Here is an 18,410-nt window from a genome sequence, read left to right on the forward strand (position 1 = left end):
GCGCCCCGGGGGGCTGCCGAGGGACGGGGAAGCGCTGTCTCGCCTGGTCCCGCTACCCAGACGGGTCAGAGGCGCTGTTGGGAGGTCGCTCCCGTTGCTGTGAGCTTTTCTCGAGAAGCAGGGCTGCGTTCTGAGGAAACCCCTTTCTGCAGGACCTATTTAACTCCGCTTTCTTCCCCCCGTCACTAGGTTTGTGTACTTGGGAAATCCGAAGCAGTTCTCCTCGAACCAAACAGGTAAAACTACTTGTTATTGTCGGAATATTGCTAAAGGCTTCCGTTGCGAGCAGGCATGCAAATCTTGGCAAATTATAATGCCAAAAAAGGATTTTTAGATATAGGCCATCCATTTTTTTTTTTTTCTTTTTTTTTTCCTCAGGAGGTTTAGTGATTCAAAGCAGGGGTGTTTGGTGAGGAGGCTGTATTACTAGAAAAGTATGCAGTTTGCTTTAGACTATATAGATATGTATGGGCCTGTAGGTAGTTTTAAGCATATAACTCGGTATTCAAGTTCCTTTAACATGATGTTAACTCCTAGAAACAACCATCCTGAAACAGTCTTAAATTTGACCATTTGTTTATGGCTGTATAGTTTTCCTTCGGCTTATGATCAGTTTTTTCCAAAGTTGAGAATGTATTTTTTTTTTTAACACTTATTTTTAAACTAAAATTGCTCCTCTTCTCACCCTTCACTCCACCCTCCCTAATACTTCTACATCTTCTTCCTGCTGTCTGGATGTGATGTGCTCCATGCTTAGTTTCCACATTTGAACTCTCAGGATCCCTTGGGATTCAGCTAAAGTAAACACACCCATTTTGGTTTGACTGTGAGTTGGTAGGACGTAATAACCCTCAATGACTAATGAGTCAAAGATAATCCTGAGGTTGTACAGTCTAGGCTCTTAGTGAAAGTTTACTTTTCATAGGAAAAAGAAACCACCCCTGAAATACAAGTACAAATTCTTTGAGTTTATGACTGACTTTGGCTGAATATTGTCTGGTATGCTTGAAATGTGCTATGCTGCAGATATGTTAAGTGTCCTTTTTTTTTTTTTTTAATAAGTACAGAACCCATAGGTTGCCATGTTCATGTTGCTTGCGTTTGGATTGCTACTGCAAGAAATTCTGGCTAATTCCCAAGTTGAAAATCTTCCTGAATTCAAAAACGTTCCAGAAGAACCATTGTATAGCTACAAAGCAATCAACTTGCCAGATGAGCATATTCCGTACTTTCTGCACAATAATCAGCATATTGCTGGCATCTGTAAGCAGGACTCTCATTGCCCATATAAAGTAGGTTTGCTTTTGTTTGTTTGTTGGTTCAAATATAATGTTGGGGTGGTTTATTCTTGGAGTCATAGCAGTTAAAGATGGTGCTGAATTCTTCTCCTTGCCAGTGGGTCGGTTCCATTGGGAATTGGAATCGCTGCTTTTGAAATAGTTGTACAGGGCTCTTCCTGAATCTGATGCTGTCACAAGGCTAGATTTTTAATGTACTGGTTTGCAAGGTTCTTTTGCCTCCCTCTTTTAGTGGTTACAGAGCTGAAATGATGATCTTAATCTGAATGACTCTTGCGCCATGTGAAAGGTGTTTGACCTAAGTACAGTTAGTGGTTTCTAGGCCTGTGATATTTAGCATGCTGTGGTACGTTTGTAGGAGTGCCAAGAGTACAGGCAAATCAATGAAATGCTGATTTAATTTTACCCTGTGGTTGCATGTAATTCATTCACTTGAAGCAGGGACCGTGAACCCGAGGAGCCGGGCCACATGTGGCTCAGGAGCAATTCTGGTGTGTCTCAGGCTGGAGCTGCTTCGCTGAGCTGGGAGTCAGAGCTGTGCTCTCCCTTCTCTGGCTTTCTGCAGCACTGGAGAAGCCGATGTTTGTAGATTTGCCTGGGGAGGAGTGGTATGCTCGGCCTCGAGTGCTGTGCTTTGTGTGAGCTTAGCTTTATTACCTGTGTCTGTCGGTGATGTTAAAATTTTGGAATCCTGCTCTCTGGGTTGGGAAAAGTGGTTGTCCTGGAACAGACATTTTAAAGACAAGAATAATGTTGCTGTGCACGTGTGTCCGCTTTGGAGCCTCTGTTGTGCATAAAGAATCTGAATGTTCTTTCTGAAACTGTTTGAAAACAGACCAAACCAAAGCCTTTGATGCAAGATTTATTAGCAAGAGGTAGTTTATAAGCTAACGACTAACTTAAGTCATTTCCCATTTTGCTGTTGCGTGACTTGATTCAGTTATTCTGTGTTACAGAAATACTTGAAGAAACTAAGATCCTGCTGGGGTTATGAGAAATCTTGCAAATCAGATTACAGGTTCAGTTATCCAGTGTGTGATTATGTTGAAACTGGATGGTAAGTTTCATTTTAAATCTATCAAGTACAGTATGGTAAAAAAAGAGTATAGTGCTCACTTTCATATTAGCTGTGAAGTTAACTTATTGTGCTATTTAGAGTTTAAAGGATGATTCTTTGTGGAGGTATGTGTGTGTGTGTATGTGTGTATTTATAGACAACATATAACATGATTTTAAAAATTTAACTTTTTAAGGAAGAAAATACCGTTTGAAATGCTTCCTGCCGCAATGTTTTCATTATTCTGATTTAGCCTTGAATTCAGATTCCTAAAATAACTCTGGATTTCCTTTCTTAGCTTTAAAAAACAGAGGAAAAAATGTTAGAAAAGATTTATACCCTTTTACGGGAGAATAGCTTTAAATTGTCATTGATGTTTTCACTTACGTGTGGCTGATAAGTTGCTTCCTGTTTTGCATCTTAAATGTCAGTAAAGTAACTGGTTGGCTCTTCTGTTCCACTTTCAGTGGAAAAAATGTTATCTGTTAAAGTTATTACTAGAATTTAGCAACGAACCTTGATTTTTTTTTTTTTTTTTTAATTCCCCCCCCCCCTTTGTACATCAGGGCAAGTGACATTGAGACAGCCCAACAGATATTCTGGAAACAAGCTGACTTTGGTTACGTTCGAGAGAGGCTCAATGAAATGAAAACACATTGTAAGCCTGCAGCAACAGTAGGTATTTCTGATAGATGTGATACTTTTCATTTGTTTTTAAACGTAATTTTTGTTATTGTTGAAATCCCACTTGTTCTTTTCTTAACAGGGAGATTCATCGCTGACCTGTTCTCAGTACCTTCAGCATTGCAGAGCAACAAACTTGTACATTGATTTACGAACTGTAAAGAGAAACCATGACAGGTCTCCAATTTGCTTATGTTATAGTAAAACCAAGGGATGGCAGGGAAAAGGACTTCAGAATTTGTTTAACAAAGCTGATGTGCTTGTTGCCGTGGGCTTTTTTGTGATCAGAGGCTTGTTGCTCAAGTCCTGTTGAGATCTACACCTCTTGATTGCTGTCTGCTGCTGCTGTCAGCAGTACAGGTTATTTAAAAACCTAAGCTCTCAATTTTATGGAATGATGATGGGTGATTGAAGTCCTCCCCTCTGGTGGGAGAGGAGGACTTTTCTGTGTCTTCAGTCATGTCCTTTCTTGATCAGGAAACGTGCAAAGTGGAATCGTTTTTGTATGCGGCACCGAGCAGACCTTTCCTTTGCTAGATGCCGTTATACCAGAACCAGGAATTGCATTTTTAGATACTGTGAGACTGAAGAGAGATCTGAACCTGGATCTCTCACATCCCAAATTAAAATGCTACATACTGGAAAACTGAGTAAAAAAACCCCAAAAAACAACACATGCCACTGATGCTGGCATCACTCATTTTTCCTTCTGCCTTATTTTTGAAGTCGGTGTCTCGGGCACCTGACTTGAGAAGAGCTGGTTCGTGACTTTGATTCTGATACCCTTCAGAATGGGTTTTGTCATCTTCTCAGCCTATCCTAAAAGCTAATTTAGGCAGTGCTTTTAGTTGGTGGTTTGTTTTCATGAAACCTGTTCTTGCACCTTGCTCTTTGTATGTTGTATAAAATTCTTGGGTTACTAATTGGGTTGTGAAATCTGAGGTGAATTTCAGTGAGAAATTGTTATTGAAAACAAACAAACAAAAATCCTAACTAACTATGCTCCTGTAAGTAATTATGTAGCAAAATCTAATTAAATTACTCATTTGGGTATGTGGGAATGATTCCTAATAACATTCTGGGTGGATTAGTGCTGTTTTCTAAATGGATGTGTAGAACTCCAAGGACACCACTGTCTTTATGTGGGAATTGCGGGAAATACTTGATTTATGCTGAAGAAAATATTCAGGTTTTAAATATGTATGAAGTACCTCGCTGAATTGAGCCTAACTAGCGCTGGCTTGAGTATGCAATTGAGATTGCAGAGCACTTGTAGCACTGTTGCACAAAAGCTGATAGACTTTTACTAATTTGCATTAGATTCAAAGAAGACTTTTTCCAGAAGGGAGAAATTGGAGGTCATTGCACCCTTGACGTTCAAGCATTTTTGGCTGAAGGTCAGCGCAAGAGCCCGTTGCAGTCTTGGTAAGAATCACTTGTCAAGGCTGCTTCCCAGTTCACTTACTAATTCTTTTTTTTATTTTTTTCATTGGCACTAACAGCTGTGTGTAGGGGATTTCATACTGAGGAAGTAGGTGCTCCTTTCTAAGGTCAATTTGAGAGTTCATATGCAACAACTGATCTGGATATATATTCATAGTGTGTTCCCAGGGAGCCTGTGTTTGGAATCTGAAATGGGTGACAGTCTACAGGCTGAGTAGGAAGTGCAGAGGGTGCTTTGTGGTAGCTGGTTAAGTATCACGGATTGCAGCTTAGCACTTCAAAGCTTCATTGCCAGTTAACTGATGAAATGCGAAAGAAATGGAGCCATTAAGGTCCATATAAGAATTCAGTTTTGTGCTTCTCCCACTTTTTCATTTTTTTTTCTCATTTTGCACTGATGGTCAATTTCAGTTAAGAATAGCTGCAGAGGAGGAAAAGACTTTACTTCTCTACATGCTATTGTCATCTCATCTGCTCATCCTTGTTTAGATCCAGGAATAATAAATATTGCATCTGCATTCATTATTCTGACCAAAGCATGAAGATCTTGCTGAAGTGTCTTTGGCAATGCAGATCAAGTTGGATAGACCCACAGATCTAGGCTCTAAGGCTCTTTGTTACGTCTCTGCTGCCTTGATTTGTAGATCAAAGATGCTGTTCGCTCCTGAGATCAAAGGCAGTGTTTAACCTCTTGAAGCTCGTAACCTGAAGAACCTTCCATTACAATTTCAAATCATTTTAATTGTCAGACTCGATCAGTTTTCAGCAGTCCTGTTAAATCACATGGACTGCATGAACAGTTACTAAATCTTAGATGTGTGAAGTACATTTGTTTAAGTGTGTTAATGACAAAGCATGTTCTGTGTGATTGAATCTTTGTAGGTTTGCAGAACTCCAGACATTTACTGCGTTAAACTTCAGGCCCCTAGAAGATGGGAAGTGTGATGTCGTTATTGAAAAGCCAACGTATTTCATGAAATTAGATGCAGGTAATTGGTATCTTTCATTTAGGTATTTTTTTATCCTGCAGTACTGCAGTAAAAAGACCCCGTATCCAACTTGCCCATCTATATTACGCCTTTGTGATTGTCAAGTTCGCTTGTAATACGTTTTTATTTTTGAAAAATGGTGTGACTGTTCAGTTCCTTTTTTTCCGTAGTTCCATTGATGAACTTGGAAACCTAGATTTAAATCCTTACGTTTTACCGCAGATAATAAATAAATAAAGAAAAAATTTCCTGCAACTTGTTTAGCACAGTGATTGACTTTTGACTGTATTTTGACAGTGTTTTTGTCTTTGTGCCAGAACACCTTTGTGTTCTGTACAGTCTTTGATTTTGGGTGTTTCTGGATGACTTCTCATACTATGAAACACAAGGTACAGGTATATGGGTCTTGTGGTATGTGTTCAGTAATGGAGGATTTGATGTGTATCGAATGATAGGGAAGAGGAAGTGGGGTATTCAAAGACAAAGTTCAAGGGAATAAGTTTTGTTTGTCGATTAAAATACTTCCCCTCGCCCACCCCAGAAAAGCCAAAACACAAAAACCCAAACACAGTCCTGTTTCAATCTTAAAGTTTCAAATTTAGGTGAAAAGCCACTACAGAAAGAAATTGGCTGACCTGTTAGAGAGAGCTGTGGTGAATGCTGTGGAACACTATGCTAAAATTCACGAGGGGCAGCACCTGAGCATCTTTAGCAATCAGCCAGTGCTATCTGAGATTTTTTTATAGTTCACCAACTTTTTTGTTCATGCAGTGTATTTTGCAGACAAATGTTAACAAAAGGGGGTGTTTATGCTGTAGAGAAACAGACAAGCTGCTATGGGGTAAGCTATGGTTTAAACTGGATGGTTAGTGTGCTGTGTTCTGGCCCTGTGAGACACACTGCAACTGTAAACTGGATTGCCAGTCTTCCCCTGCAGGCCAGTATCTTATATTTTAAGCAAAGTTATTCCAGGCCCCGGAACAGTTACCATGGAAGAGTTGCTGTGCTGTAAATTTGTACATTTGAGCAGGGTGGTCTAGCTGTGGCTCAGGAGGCGATTTTGTCCAGCTCTTTTCTTTTAGGGAAGATGGGAGAAAATTGCTGTTTGAGCAGTATAGGAAGCCCAGCAGCCAGTTTCTATCATGGCAACTCTTTTTAGTCAGAAACTTAGAAACAGGGGCTGTGTGCATGTGATTCCAAAACGGGGATCTGGTCTTCGCTAGCAAGGAAACTGGACTACGTTACCTCCTTTGTTTCATGGTAGTTTTTTGTGCATCTTGGTCTTAAGGTATTAGCTTAAGAAACCAAGAATGAACAAGAATGCTCTGAGGAAAAAAAACCTGAGGAATTACTTAGGCTTTGGCTCCTGTGCAATTACAAGTTCTGTCTTGTAGTCCTGCAGACAGAGCTTCCCTTAATGCTAATAAACCAGATCTAAGATCAGTGCCGAAGGCCTGTTTTTAATGTTTCCTGTATGTCTAACTAGCTATTGTTAAAGCACTAGTTGCTTTCATAAACTTCAGCAAGCAGCTGCAGACTGTAATGAGAAATGGCACGTAAACTTATCTTTTTCTTATGCTGTCTTTTGGCCGCTCTTCGAATTTCTCTGAACTTTTTAAAAACATGTTTTACTTCAGATTTCTTACCTTGATTCCTTCCATTTAAAGGTTTGCTTTTTTAGAGTGTATAAGAAGCATTCAGTCAGAAGCAGGGGAAAACTAATATAAAATGCGGGATACTGCTAAGGAAAAAAATGCATGAACCAATAAAAAGTGGAGCGAGTAATGTATTTTGCTAACAATTCTTTCTTTCTCAGGTGTTAATATGTACCATCACTTCTGTGATTTCGTCAATCTTTACATTACACAGCATATCAATAATTCCTTCAGTACTGATGTCAACATAGTCATGTGGGACACTGTAAGTCTGCTGTGCTTTTAGTGTATTTGTAATGGGTTGTATTTCTGCTTTATAGAGACTCTGAAGCTTTTAGTAGCCAATCCTTAGCTTTCTTGTGGGTTTAGCCATGTGGAACTGGTAAGTCTTTTTGGATCCTGTTAATACAGATGCATGAATCTGTTAGGAAACAGATTTTCTATGATAAACCATGGGCTGTTTGAACGGTACTCTGTAGCTCATCTTTTGCTAGTACATAATTACACAATTTTTTGGTGTGACCTCAAAAATAACATGATCTGTATTTCTAATATCTAGCATTTGAACATTTCATGCTGTTTCCTGTAGACTTTTTTTCTCTGAGAATATTGAAGTAGATTTACTCAAAGCTGTTTCTACTATATTAAAAAAGAAATGCATCCTTGCATCTTTCTAAGTAAGTAACATACAGCCTGTAATAAACAACTCAATGAAATCCTTATATATCATAGAACCTGTTCTATCATAGAATATATAAAAGAGTGTAATACGTAATTCCTTTAAATAGCCTTCTTACAGTTACTTCTCTCAATCACCTCTTAGAATGCCACGATAACATATAAACCAATTTTTCAAGTGAAGCTGTCTGCTGTACTGCTGAGTTGCAACCATGACTGTGTTTAAGAGTAATATTAGTTTTACTGGCCAGTATTTAAGTTGTGTAGGAGAGTGTTAAACTAAATAATGAAAAACTAGGCAATTTGTAATATGCCAGATAACATATATAATGAGGTCCAGAAATAACACATTTCTTGACCATGATATTGTCCCACGCCTGTCTTGTTCTCATAAAATACTGGGTTTTCTTTCTGACTATTTACTGCTAGGACCACTAGTATTCAATAGAGAACTGCAGATATCCCCTGCTTGCTATTTAATGAGAAACCTCTGGCTAGAAGAGACCCTTTTTTTTTCTAGTTTTCTTACATTTTGAAAGCTAAAATAAATGCGCCTGCCAGATAAGCAAGCTTTCTAGATGTTATTCAGCGACCTGCTAATCCAGCTCTGATGGCTTTTGGAAAAGATCAGATGTGTTACACGGTATTGTAAATTACTCTGAAAAGCAACTCTTTGTCTTATATCGCATTGTTGAATCAAATAACTCTTTCAAATGTACCATTCAAAGTAAGTACTGTCACAGTACTGTCATTTTAGATAAGGCTTAACTGCTCACTCTGCTTCTGTTCCTTCCCGCGTACAACCAGATGATGGCACCAACTAACTGCTGAACTGTCTGTGCTGATTGAAAGATGGACTTGAGCTTATTATTCATTCTCTTTTATTTTCCTTGATGTAATTAGATTTGGCCATACTTTCTAGCTACTGTAGAATCAGTGCACTGTTCTTATTAAGCAGTAATGCCCTTAGATGTAGGTTAAACAAAGCTGAAAATGAGTAGGAAATCTGCTGGGTGTTGATTTGCAGACTGTCTCTGCAAACGTAGGAAAGTGATGTTTATAAAGCACTTTTAAGGAGAGCGGACGGGGTTAGAAAGTAGTACTTTCAGCATTGAAGATCAGTTCTCTACTTCTAATCTGGAAGAGCAGTTCTTGTAATACAGATGGCCAGAGAGTAGTATGGATTGTAAAATTCATTAAAACTTAATGGCAGAAGAAGGGGAACGAAGCACCTCTTGAGCTGAAAGAAATCTGGTGCCCTTTAGATTCTTTTACATTTCACTGGATACCTGCTCTCTTCTGCAGTCATTTGTAGTCTTATTTTCAAATTTCTTATTGAGACTGTTTCCACATAACTTTCCAAGCAGCCTGAGTTGGCTGTGGAGTTGAAAGGAAGCTTTAAGTGAGTGCACCAGGGCTACTGAGGTCATATTTAATTGCATTCAAAAAGCAAGAGATGGTGACTCAGCCCTCGGATGTGTAGGAAATGTTACAAATTTGAAGGCAAGAGCCCCTGCTGCTAGGCCAGTGTTGTAGGGAGTAGATGGTTCTTAAAAGATTCTACAGAGCATTGCTACAAAGGGCAGAGCTTTTTGTACTTCTCTGTAGAGAAACATCTTGGTAGCTTGTCAAAGTAATGCAAAGCATAGTAACCTGGCTGTTTGTTCTATCAAATCAGATCATTACCATCAATTTGTGATAAACGTGCAACATGCAAATGATCCCAAAACAGAGGCAAATGTGAAACAGGCTTCTTGTGACTTTTTACTTCAAACATTACTGCTGCACTTGAATTCCCAGGAGGTTGTTTTTTAGTCTCAGGAGTCGAGGTTCACACCTTCTACCATCTCTGTGTTTCTGTTAGTTCAAATTTAGCTTGTGTTTTGTTGTCTCTGAGGAAAGTAGTAAGTACTCCGTGCTCCTAACTCAGAAATTCTAATCTACTGCTGAAGAACTTACCTAGATTGCTAATTTATAGAACTGTTTTATTAAAAATTAACTAGCTGACAGGTAATTTGAGTTAACTGCCATTGTAAACGCAGGGTTTGATGTTCTGTAATGTCTTGTGTTCTGTGCTAGGCTGTCTTAGGTCCTGTGGTGGCGATGTGCATCTCGACTGAGTATTAAAACTCATATACAGAACTTGTAAATCATGAAAAGAGTTTTTATATGTATTTATGTAATCATTATGCTCTTGTGTTTTTTCCTTTCCTCGTAGAGCTCATATGGCTATGGTGACCTGTTCAGTGAGACATGGAAGGCATTTACTGACTATGAAATAATACACTTGAAAACCTTTGACTCTAAAAGGGTATGGAATTTTATATTTTGTTTTAATTTGTAGTTGCTAAGTAGCAAATATGACAGCTTCTCAAGCTGCTTGTGGATATGGGTGTTTCAGAGGACTGCATTAATACTTTTCATGCATGTTTTAATGGGCGTAATGTGAGTATTCTACCTTACAAACAAGAGACAGAGCTGTAACCTAATTCTGTGGCGTGTCTGTGCATTATATAGATGGAGCTAACTTTTGTGTCTTCTGAGAGGTGATATTTGTGTATTGATTTCACTTCTGCAGGACCCACTACTGAAGTTAAGGGTTTTCAAATGCTACTGTCTTTTTACGTCTTCTGATTCCTACTGAGGTGTTTATCTTCCCCTGCAACTGTTAGTATACCTGCTGCTTATCATTACAAAAATTTTACTCCCACCAAAAAATGTACTCATTCATGCAGATCTCATTTTAGTCTCTTGAATCCCTTGAAGCCGATCTTAAACTCTCTACTCTCTAACTGTTTTTCTTCTATTTAGTTCATGTTTGTTCTGTTTGTGGGTGGTTTTTTTACCTCTTCCTTCACTTGCATCTGTAGCATCCTAAGTGAGAACTCTTTTGGAAGCAGGATTGTCTTTGTTCTATTCATTTGCACAGTCAAGGAAGTGAGGATGTACTTGACAGGAGCATGTAATTGCTAGCTCATTATAAGCAGTGATCCCACTGAATGAGCAGGGGATGTGCCAGTGGAAAGTAGCAGTGCAGTGTAACTTCTTGTGATCTTCCTTTGCAGGTGTGCTTTAAAGAAGCGGTCTTCTCATTACTGCCTCGAATGCGATACGGCTTGTTTTATAACACCCCATTGGTGAGTCCTTTTTTATCCATCCACTGTGTTAACTAGAGGCATGTGTGACAGTATAAAATCTGAGTGAAAGAATATCTCAAATATCTAGCTGAGTTGTCGTGAAATGTACTGCACTGAAGGTCTATGCAACTCCAAATGAAAAAGTCTTCCCTAAAGATTAGGATTTTGAAGTTACTTTGGCTGGTTGATAGTAACTGGTTGTGTGCGTTCTCCTATGTCACAGCTCGTGAGATGCGTATTATTCCTCTTTAATGGGTGGGCACTGTGAACTTACTGCTATTTCTGCAGAGCAGAAGAGATTGTACACTGACAGACTTTCCTGAGGGTATTAGCTCGTGCATTCAGGCTGTAACACTGTAGAGAGAGTTATATTTCTTTCTAAATGAACGTGCCACTTGTGTTGCAGTGAATAGTGACATGTTTAGCGCAGTGCATGATGCTAAGCTTTTGTTCCACAAGAATGGCAAAAGACTGATCACAAAGAGAGGTTTTCTGAGCAAAGTAACTTTCTGTATTAACAATTGCTTTTTTAATTCCAGATCTCTGGCTGTCACGGTACAGGGCTATTTAGAGCATTTTCTCAGCATGTGTTACACAGATTAAATATCACGCAAGAAGGACCCAAGGTATGATAGCTGAATAATAAAGTTGTAATATGGAGCTGATAGCTCTTACCAGAGAAAAAGCATTAGCAAGCTGGACCCAGTGGGGAATAAGGGCATATCATGCACTTTTTGTTCTTTCCTGTGATATTTGGGGTTTTTTTCCCAATAAGTCAGCCTGTTCTATAAACGCCTTCAGCAAACATTTGTGTACGTTTGTGAAAGTTGCCATCATGTCTTATTTCCATAGGACGGTCTTTAGAACATCCTCCTTCCAACCCTAGGATCACTTCCCTGTCTCCATCATGTGTACTCAAGGCCTTTGTGTCCTTCCTAGTTAAGCAGGATACATGGTGCACGCTCTCTTCTGGAGCACGTTGACAGGGTGCTCTCCTTGGGTCCGGCAGGGGGCATCCCGCAGCGCGATGCAGTGAGCTTCCTCTTTGTCCATCCTCATAGGTACTGCTGAGCTCAGATCAGAGGAGGAAATTATTTGAGTCTGGTCCTTCCGATCCTTGCCTGGTACCATCTGTCTGGCCCTGGACTTCGCTGTTGTACACACTGCAAATTGCAAATTGTTGCAGTGGCTGCATTGATGGATACGGCAGTTCTGGGCTTCTTGAAGTATTTGCTAGAGAGTAGCCTACATATTATCGCCGAGGGGCACACATTCAAAGCACTGCACAGGCATTTAGGGCTGACACTAATGGGAGTCATGCAGTCAAATCTCTTTATTTCAGTCAGAATGCTTACCCCTGTGAGTCCAATTAATTTAAAGAGGTAAAAGGAGGAACTGTTATAGAAGTAAAATATTTTTTTCCAAGGATCTTGTGCACAAGCCATCCTGAAAGCTGCTCTCCTGCTTTCAAAAACTGCCATATAATATGTAATACAAAGGCTCTTTTGTACTGAATAAAATAAATCTTTCAGAAAATGTTTTAGTCTTTGTTAATAGTCAGACTTTCACAAAGTTTTTGACACTTTTAATCTGTTGGAAAATACGATGTGAATTTTAAGGTGGTTACATCATCTGTTGCATGGGGAAGGAACATATTTAGTTGCTCAAACAATTGACAAAAGTAAACATGGAAGCATTTGGGACTTTTTTTTTTGTGTGTGAGGTCTGCCTCATAGCTAATATGCTGTTGCTTCTGTTTTTTTAGGATGGGAAAATTCGAGTCACAATACTTGCGCGCAGTACAGATTACCGGAAAATATTAAACCAGAATGAGGTGTGGTCCTTTTTATTTTTAAAACAAATTTATCAAAAATTAAATTTTGCTCATTGAATTGACTTTTTGGGTTTTTTTTCAGGTACAGCCAAGACATCTATCTGCTGACAAATCTTGGACGACTATGCTCAGTGCTAATATTAATTTCTTCTAATATGTCTTTTAGCTGGTCGCCTTTTCTGTACACCAGACACTGAACCTTGCTGCCCTTTTTAAATATCCAGTGGAAGACTACAGATGTAATACTAAAAGTATTTCTTCCTAACAAACAGACACTGCAGAGCTTCTGATAAAATTAAATTATCTCACTTTCTAATCATCTCTTTTATTTCTAGCATCCCCAGCGTTGAAGACTCTAACAAAAACCTTTGTTACGCTTGCAGATTAAAATGCATAAGCTATTGTATTGTATGAGTATGTGCATTCAAAACTTAATGAATTTTCATATTGATTCACGTTTTTGAATCATGCAACTTAGTGGACTTACGGTGTAGCTTCTCTTGTGGTAAAATGATAGTTTCTAATGTTTTCATACCTGTCTTCATTCTTAGCTGCTAGTGCCTGACAAAAATGAGTTGACATTATCATCCCCACCTTGTGTGGAGAGAAACTGAGGCAAAGCTCCTACTACTTTGAGTGGTTTAGGATTCGGTCCTGGAGCATGTAAAAGTCAACACTAGCCTCTGTGAGAGCGCAGGAGATCCAGGTCTCCCCTCCAGGGGCTGCTCTGCCAGGAATAACGGATGTATCTTAGGTGGGAAGGTACAAAAGGAGGGAACTGCTGCTTTATATGGCAGTGACAGTATGTTCTGTTTTGCTCATTGTAATTCCCTGGTAGGGAGGAGGGGTGTGTAAAATGATCAAGAGTGCAGGGGAGGAATTTATTGAAGGAGAACACCAAGTCATTGTCTTTTTATTTTCCTCCTTAGCTTGTGAATGCTTTGAAAACAGTATCGACGTTGGAGGTCAAAGTGGTAGACTACAAATACAAGTACGTAAGTTGGTAGAAGAAACTAGTGTGATCTCATGCTGCCTATGGTTTATGGTTGGACTCGATGATCCTAAAGGTCCTTTCCAACCTAGACTAGGATTCTATGACTGGTGAAAGCTGTTTGCAGGCAAAGCTACATATGCTCAAATGTCTAACCTTTGCAAAATCCAAGAACTGGTAAGGGAGGAAGAATGTTACTGAGGGAGTGGTGAGTGAGCTAGTTAAGCACTCCCATTCTGTGATGCACTACTTGGGAATGAATCTCTAGAGTTAGTAGGCTCAGGTTAAAGCTACTGTATGATGAGCAAGTTTTGAAATCACTTTTCTGTTTCCTCTCCCCAAAACAGCTGTGTTCCCATCACCCTTTTGGATTTGCTAATGCTCTGCAGTAACTGTGGGTCAACGGGGATTTCTCTCATATGATGCTAGTGTCTTATTTTATATGGCCCTTAGTTTAGTAATGAGTAGTAACTGGGCTTATTTGGTGCTCTGGTGGCCCCCTAAAGACACCACTTGAGGTCAGTTTGAGGTGCTCAGATGTAGTAGGCACTGGGCCAGTAAGAAATGGCTTGAAGAAAAAGTTCCCAAGTAGTATCTGGCTGTGCAAAATGGCAGCAGCTCCCATCTACTCAGTGCTGCTGTCGTGGATCATGCCGAAAAATGAGAAACTGAAGTAGCACTGAGAGATCAGTGTTTTGACCAAAGCAGAGACAGTGCAAGAAAGTCGAGTTGCTTCCGATTGCCCTGTCAATGAGAGCACGTGAGCAGTCTAATAATAGAAAAGAGGGTGGATACCCATGAGAGGGCTTCCAGACCATCCCACTTGAAAGTGTGACCAAGTGGTACTTCCAGAATTCCCGTGCTTCTCAAAACTGTAGTACCATTCATTCGGCATTACAGATTTCCACAGCTATCCTGCAGCATCACTCGTAACTAGAAGTGTTTCTCTGATGTCTGCCCTTATAGTGGTTTTAAGCAGTTTAAACTTTCTTGTTGCTGTTTAAGCCAGTTTCTTTCTGCTCTTTTCCAAATGGTCAGAGAGGATGTTACTCTATTCCTTTTTAACATATGAATTGTTTGTACACAAATGGAGCCTGTTGTAATTTCCCTTTCCGGTTGTCTGCCTTGTCTTACAATTAAGTATCTTTAGTCCATCCTTTCGTTGTGTGCTCAGGGGACACCTGGTTATTTAAACAGAATACTTTATTTGGAGCTTACAGTCAAAAGATGGGAGTGACAGTTCCAGGAGCTGAAAAAGCCTGGTTGTCTTATTTTTGCTTCATGTCCTATGCATAAGTTCAGGTTGGATAGCCACATCTTTAGGTAGGAATTGTTTACTTCTACATTACATTAAAATTAGTTTAGGTCTTTTATGTTGATTTGTTTTTTTTAAAAGAGGTGATGCAATTTATTTTTTTTTTTTAAGGCAAGTAAAAAAGCCCCAAACTTACAAAAACTTTAACTTGTTAAAAAAAATCAAGTTTTTTGAATAGACTCTTGTGAAGTTTTGAAACCTGTCTGCATGTCTTTTAATTCCATTCTGACTTATTGCTGGCTGCAGCATTTGTGATTCTTAGTGTTGTTGCTTGAAAAATCAATTCTTTCAGTATTCCCTGAAGTTAATTTTGTGCTTTCTACATGTAACTAATTCTTGCTGAGATGGATAGGCATGCCAGATCACCATTTTTGTTGTGTTGTCTGCAGGGAGCTTGAATTTTCAGAGCAATTGAGAATTACCCACAATTCTGATATATTCATTGGGATGCATGGAGCTGGACTTACCCATTTGCTCTTTCTACCGGACTGGGCTGTTGTTTTTGAACTGTAAGTCTGTTTCACTCTCTTGTCCCTCTTATACCACAACAGCTAATGTCTGTTCATATGTGTTAGCAAAGCACTTTCTGTTACCAGTATTTGACTATGAATGTTTGTCTTGCATCCTCATCTAGACTTCATTTTTGACAGTCTGTTCTGGGTATTGAAAGTGAGGAAGCTTTCATTATAAAATACAGTGTAACTATATCATACAGGTTTAGCCTGTGATTTCTTAATAAAATGGAGCCTGGTCAACAGTTGATTGCTTGGGGAAAATGGAAAAAAAAGAGAAAGCCTCGCTGGTATTGGTAATGGTATTTTGGGGATCCAGGTGAATTGTTTACTTAAGATGCACGTTCAGGGTGTTAAAGATCCCCCTGAAGGTTAGTTATGTACTCCTTTCTGTGCTCGGGACATGAGCACCAACTTGCTGGCCAAGCTTATCTGAGTGTCATTCTGGTTTACCTAAATTTCTTTAGTAGCTTCTTTTTAAACATATTTTCATGGAATCATAGAATGGTTTGGGTTGGAAGCGCCCTTTAAAGGTCACCTAGTCCAGCCCCCCTGCCATGAGCAGGGACATCTTCAACTAGATCAGGTTGCTCAGAGCCCCGTCCAACCTGACCTGGAATGTTTCCAGGGATGGGGCATCCACCACCTCTCTGGGCAACCTGGGCCGGTGTTTCACCACCCTCATTGTAAAAAGTGTCTTCCTTATATCTAGTCTAAGTCTACCCTCTTTTAGTTTAATCCCATTGCCCCTAGTCCTGTCGCTACAGGCCCTGCTAAAAAGTTTGTCCCCATCTTTCTTATAAGCCCACTTTAAGTATTGAAAGGCCGCGATAAGGTCTCCCTGGAGCCTTCTGTTCTCCAGGCTGAACAACCCCAACTCTCTCAGCCTGTGTTCCATCCCTCTGATCATTTTTGTGGCCAAATTTTGTTGCAAAGTATGGTTGTTCATAGTTGCTCCAGTTCTACAGAACTAAACAAAAATGCTGCGTACTTCTTAGAAGAGCACTGAATTCTCCATCCTGGGAAATTCTGCTTAAAGCCTTTGCTGTGGGAAGGCTGTGGAACTAGTGCTTCGCAGTATAATCTTCTTCGCTTGAGAGGATTTTGTCCAATCTCCAAATAAGTTCTGAAACCCTTGCCCAAGAGCTGCTGCAACTGGACAGGGGCATGCCTGATGTGCAGATGTGCCTCAGACTGCCTCCTAGGCCACATCTTAGGAACAGATGGTAGCCCTTGTTATTTTCAGTGGAATAGAATTTGTCCGTGGTTTTGGAGCCTTAGAACTGGACAACAAACACTTTGGCCTGAAGTCTGTCTTTTTTTTTTTCTTTTTTTTTCCCCTGTTTCACCCTGGTAAACTTCAGCACAATCTCTGTAGGTAAATATGATTTTTCTGCCTACCCTCTAGATACAATTGTGAAGATGAACGTTGTTACCTGGATTTGGCAAGGCTGAGAGGCATTCACTACATCACTTGGCGAAAAAGGAATAAAGTATTCCCTCAAGATCAGGTAATGATGGTCACTGGTGGAAGGGTGGGGTACGATAACTTGAAGCATTTAAAGGTTCGCTTGCTTTACCTGTCTATGTTCTGATAATTGAAATATGGTTTTCATTCTTTAGACCAAATTAACTTCCCTGTTGTGAGCAAGAAATCATTTCATATTAATGGCTGAGGGAAGAAGAGAAATTAAACTAATTGGCCGTTAATCCAAGCCATCCATAGCATTGCTGTCGTGCAGTTACTTTGCTGACTCTCTTGCCTCAGAGCAGATCAGTGGATCAGAAATAATAAATTAAAATGGCAGATGCTCAATTTTTTTTCTTACTTTTTGAATGGAAGGTGTATTTTTTTTCTTTTGTCTAAAGGGCCTTATTTCATTTTTCTAGGGACACCACCCAACGCTGGGAGAACATCCAAAATTTACGAACTACTCCTTTGATGTGGAAGAATTTATGTACTTGGTGCTTCTGGCTGCAAATCATGTTTCACAGCATTCCAAGTGGCCATTTAGAGTAAAACATGATGAGTTCTAAATTAGACTGCAGACTGAAATACTATTTTTAAATAATGCTTCATAAAAATATTGTAACAACATAAAGCAAAATGCTGGTGTGAAACGCGTAAACCTCTACGAGGGAAATAACCCATTACTAACTTGACAAACCACTTCTTAGCACCGTACTTTGTAATCCCTCTCTTTAATTCTGGGAGTTTTTGATACGTAAAAACCATTTTTCAGAATTCTTACAGTTTTTGCACTGTATTTTTGCATTCCAAGTTCTGAAATACTTGTCTTTATGCAAAGATAGGTCCATCCATTTCATGTAAGGCTTTCTGGGGTGGATACTAATCTTGTAATAATTTACGCCTGCTATTAGGTGAGGAAATGCTAGAGGATGGAGAGCGTTACAGCTTGCTTTCTCAGTCTAGTGTCTCTGGGAAAGAACTAGGCCTGGCGGAGCTCCTCAGTTCCTCTTTTTGAGAAGCTGGATGCTCTTATACTATAGTCCTGTACCTGTAAGTAAAAATCTGAATAGGAATTGCTGCCTTATTGTAAGGCACTGCCCAGCGTGTCGTTTGCAGTCGAGTTACGTGACACAGTGGTTCCAGGATGGCTGGTTAGTTCCTTTGGGTCACCATCCATGTCATTGCTGTGCTTGTCCCCATGTTGTTTTTAGGTTTGAAGACCTTCCTTTGTAAAACAGTGGTTGTAAGAATGAAATGGTTAAGCAAGCTTTAACTTCTGTTGTTTGATTCAACAGATGCTGCAAACTTCTATTTCAAGTTTAGGAAAAATTTCAAGTTAGAGAGCA

The 18,410-nt window shown here is 39.6% G+C and overlaps 1 protein-coding gene across 2 annotated transcripts; it reads left to right on the plus strand.

Annotated features, from left to right (window-relative positions):
* The first annotated feature begins 1,082 nt into the window (after nt 1–1,082).
* EOGT (EGF domain-specific O-linked N-acetylglucosamine (GlcNAc) transferase) lies at nt 1,083–17,630 on the plus strand. Of its 2 annotated transcripts, none has more exons than XM_009883593.1 (15): nt 1,083–1,300; nt 2,239–2,355; nt 2,922–3,030; nt 3,122–3,216; nt 4,360–4,464; nt 5,365–5,471; nt 7,288–7,391; nt 10,023–10,115; nt 10,870–10,941; nt 11,481–11,567; nt 12,707–12,775; nt 13,705–13,766; nt 15,471–15,590; nt 17,002–17,104; nt 17,484–17,630. In XM_009883593.1, exons 1-15 carry the CDS (start codon nt 1,083–1,085, stop codon nt 17,628–17,630), a joined length of 1,608 nt encoding a protein of 535 aa, XP_009881895.1. The 2 variants fall into 2 exon arrangements, with proteins under 2 accessions (XP_009881895.1, XP_009881896.1); XM_009883594.1 differs by having other exon boundaries at nt 1,083–1,292; nt 2,255–2,355.
* Nucleotides 17,631–18,410: the final 780 nt, after the last annotated feature.

Source organism: Charadrius vociferus, unplaced genomic scaffold (genome assembly GCF_000708025.1).
Source record: "Charadrius vociferus isolate BGI_N301 unplaced genomic scaffold, ASM70802v2 scaffold324, whole genome shotgun sequence".
Lineage (NCBI taxonomy): Eukaryota > Metazoa > Chordata > Aves > Charadriiformes > Charadriidae > Charadrius > Charadrius vociferus.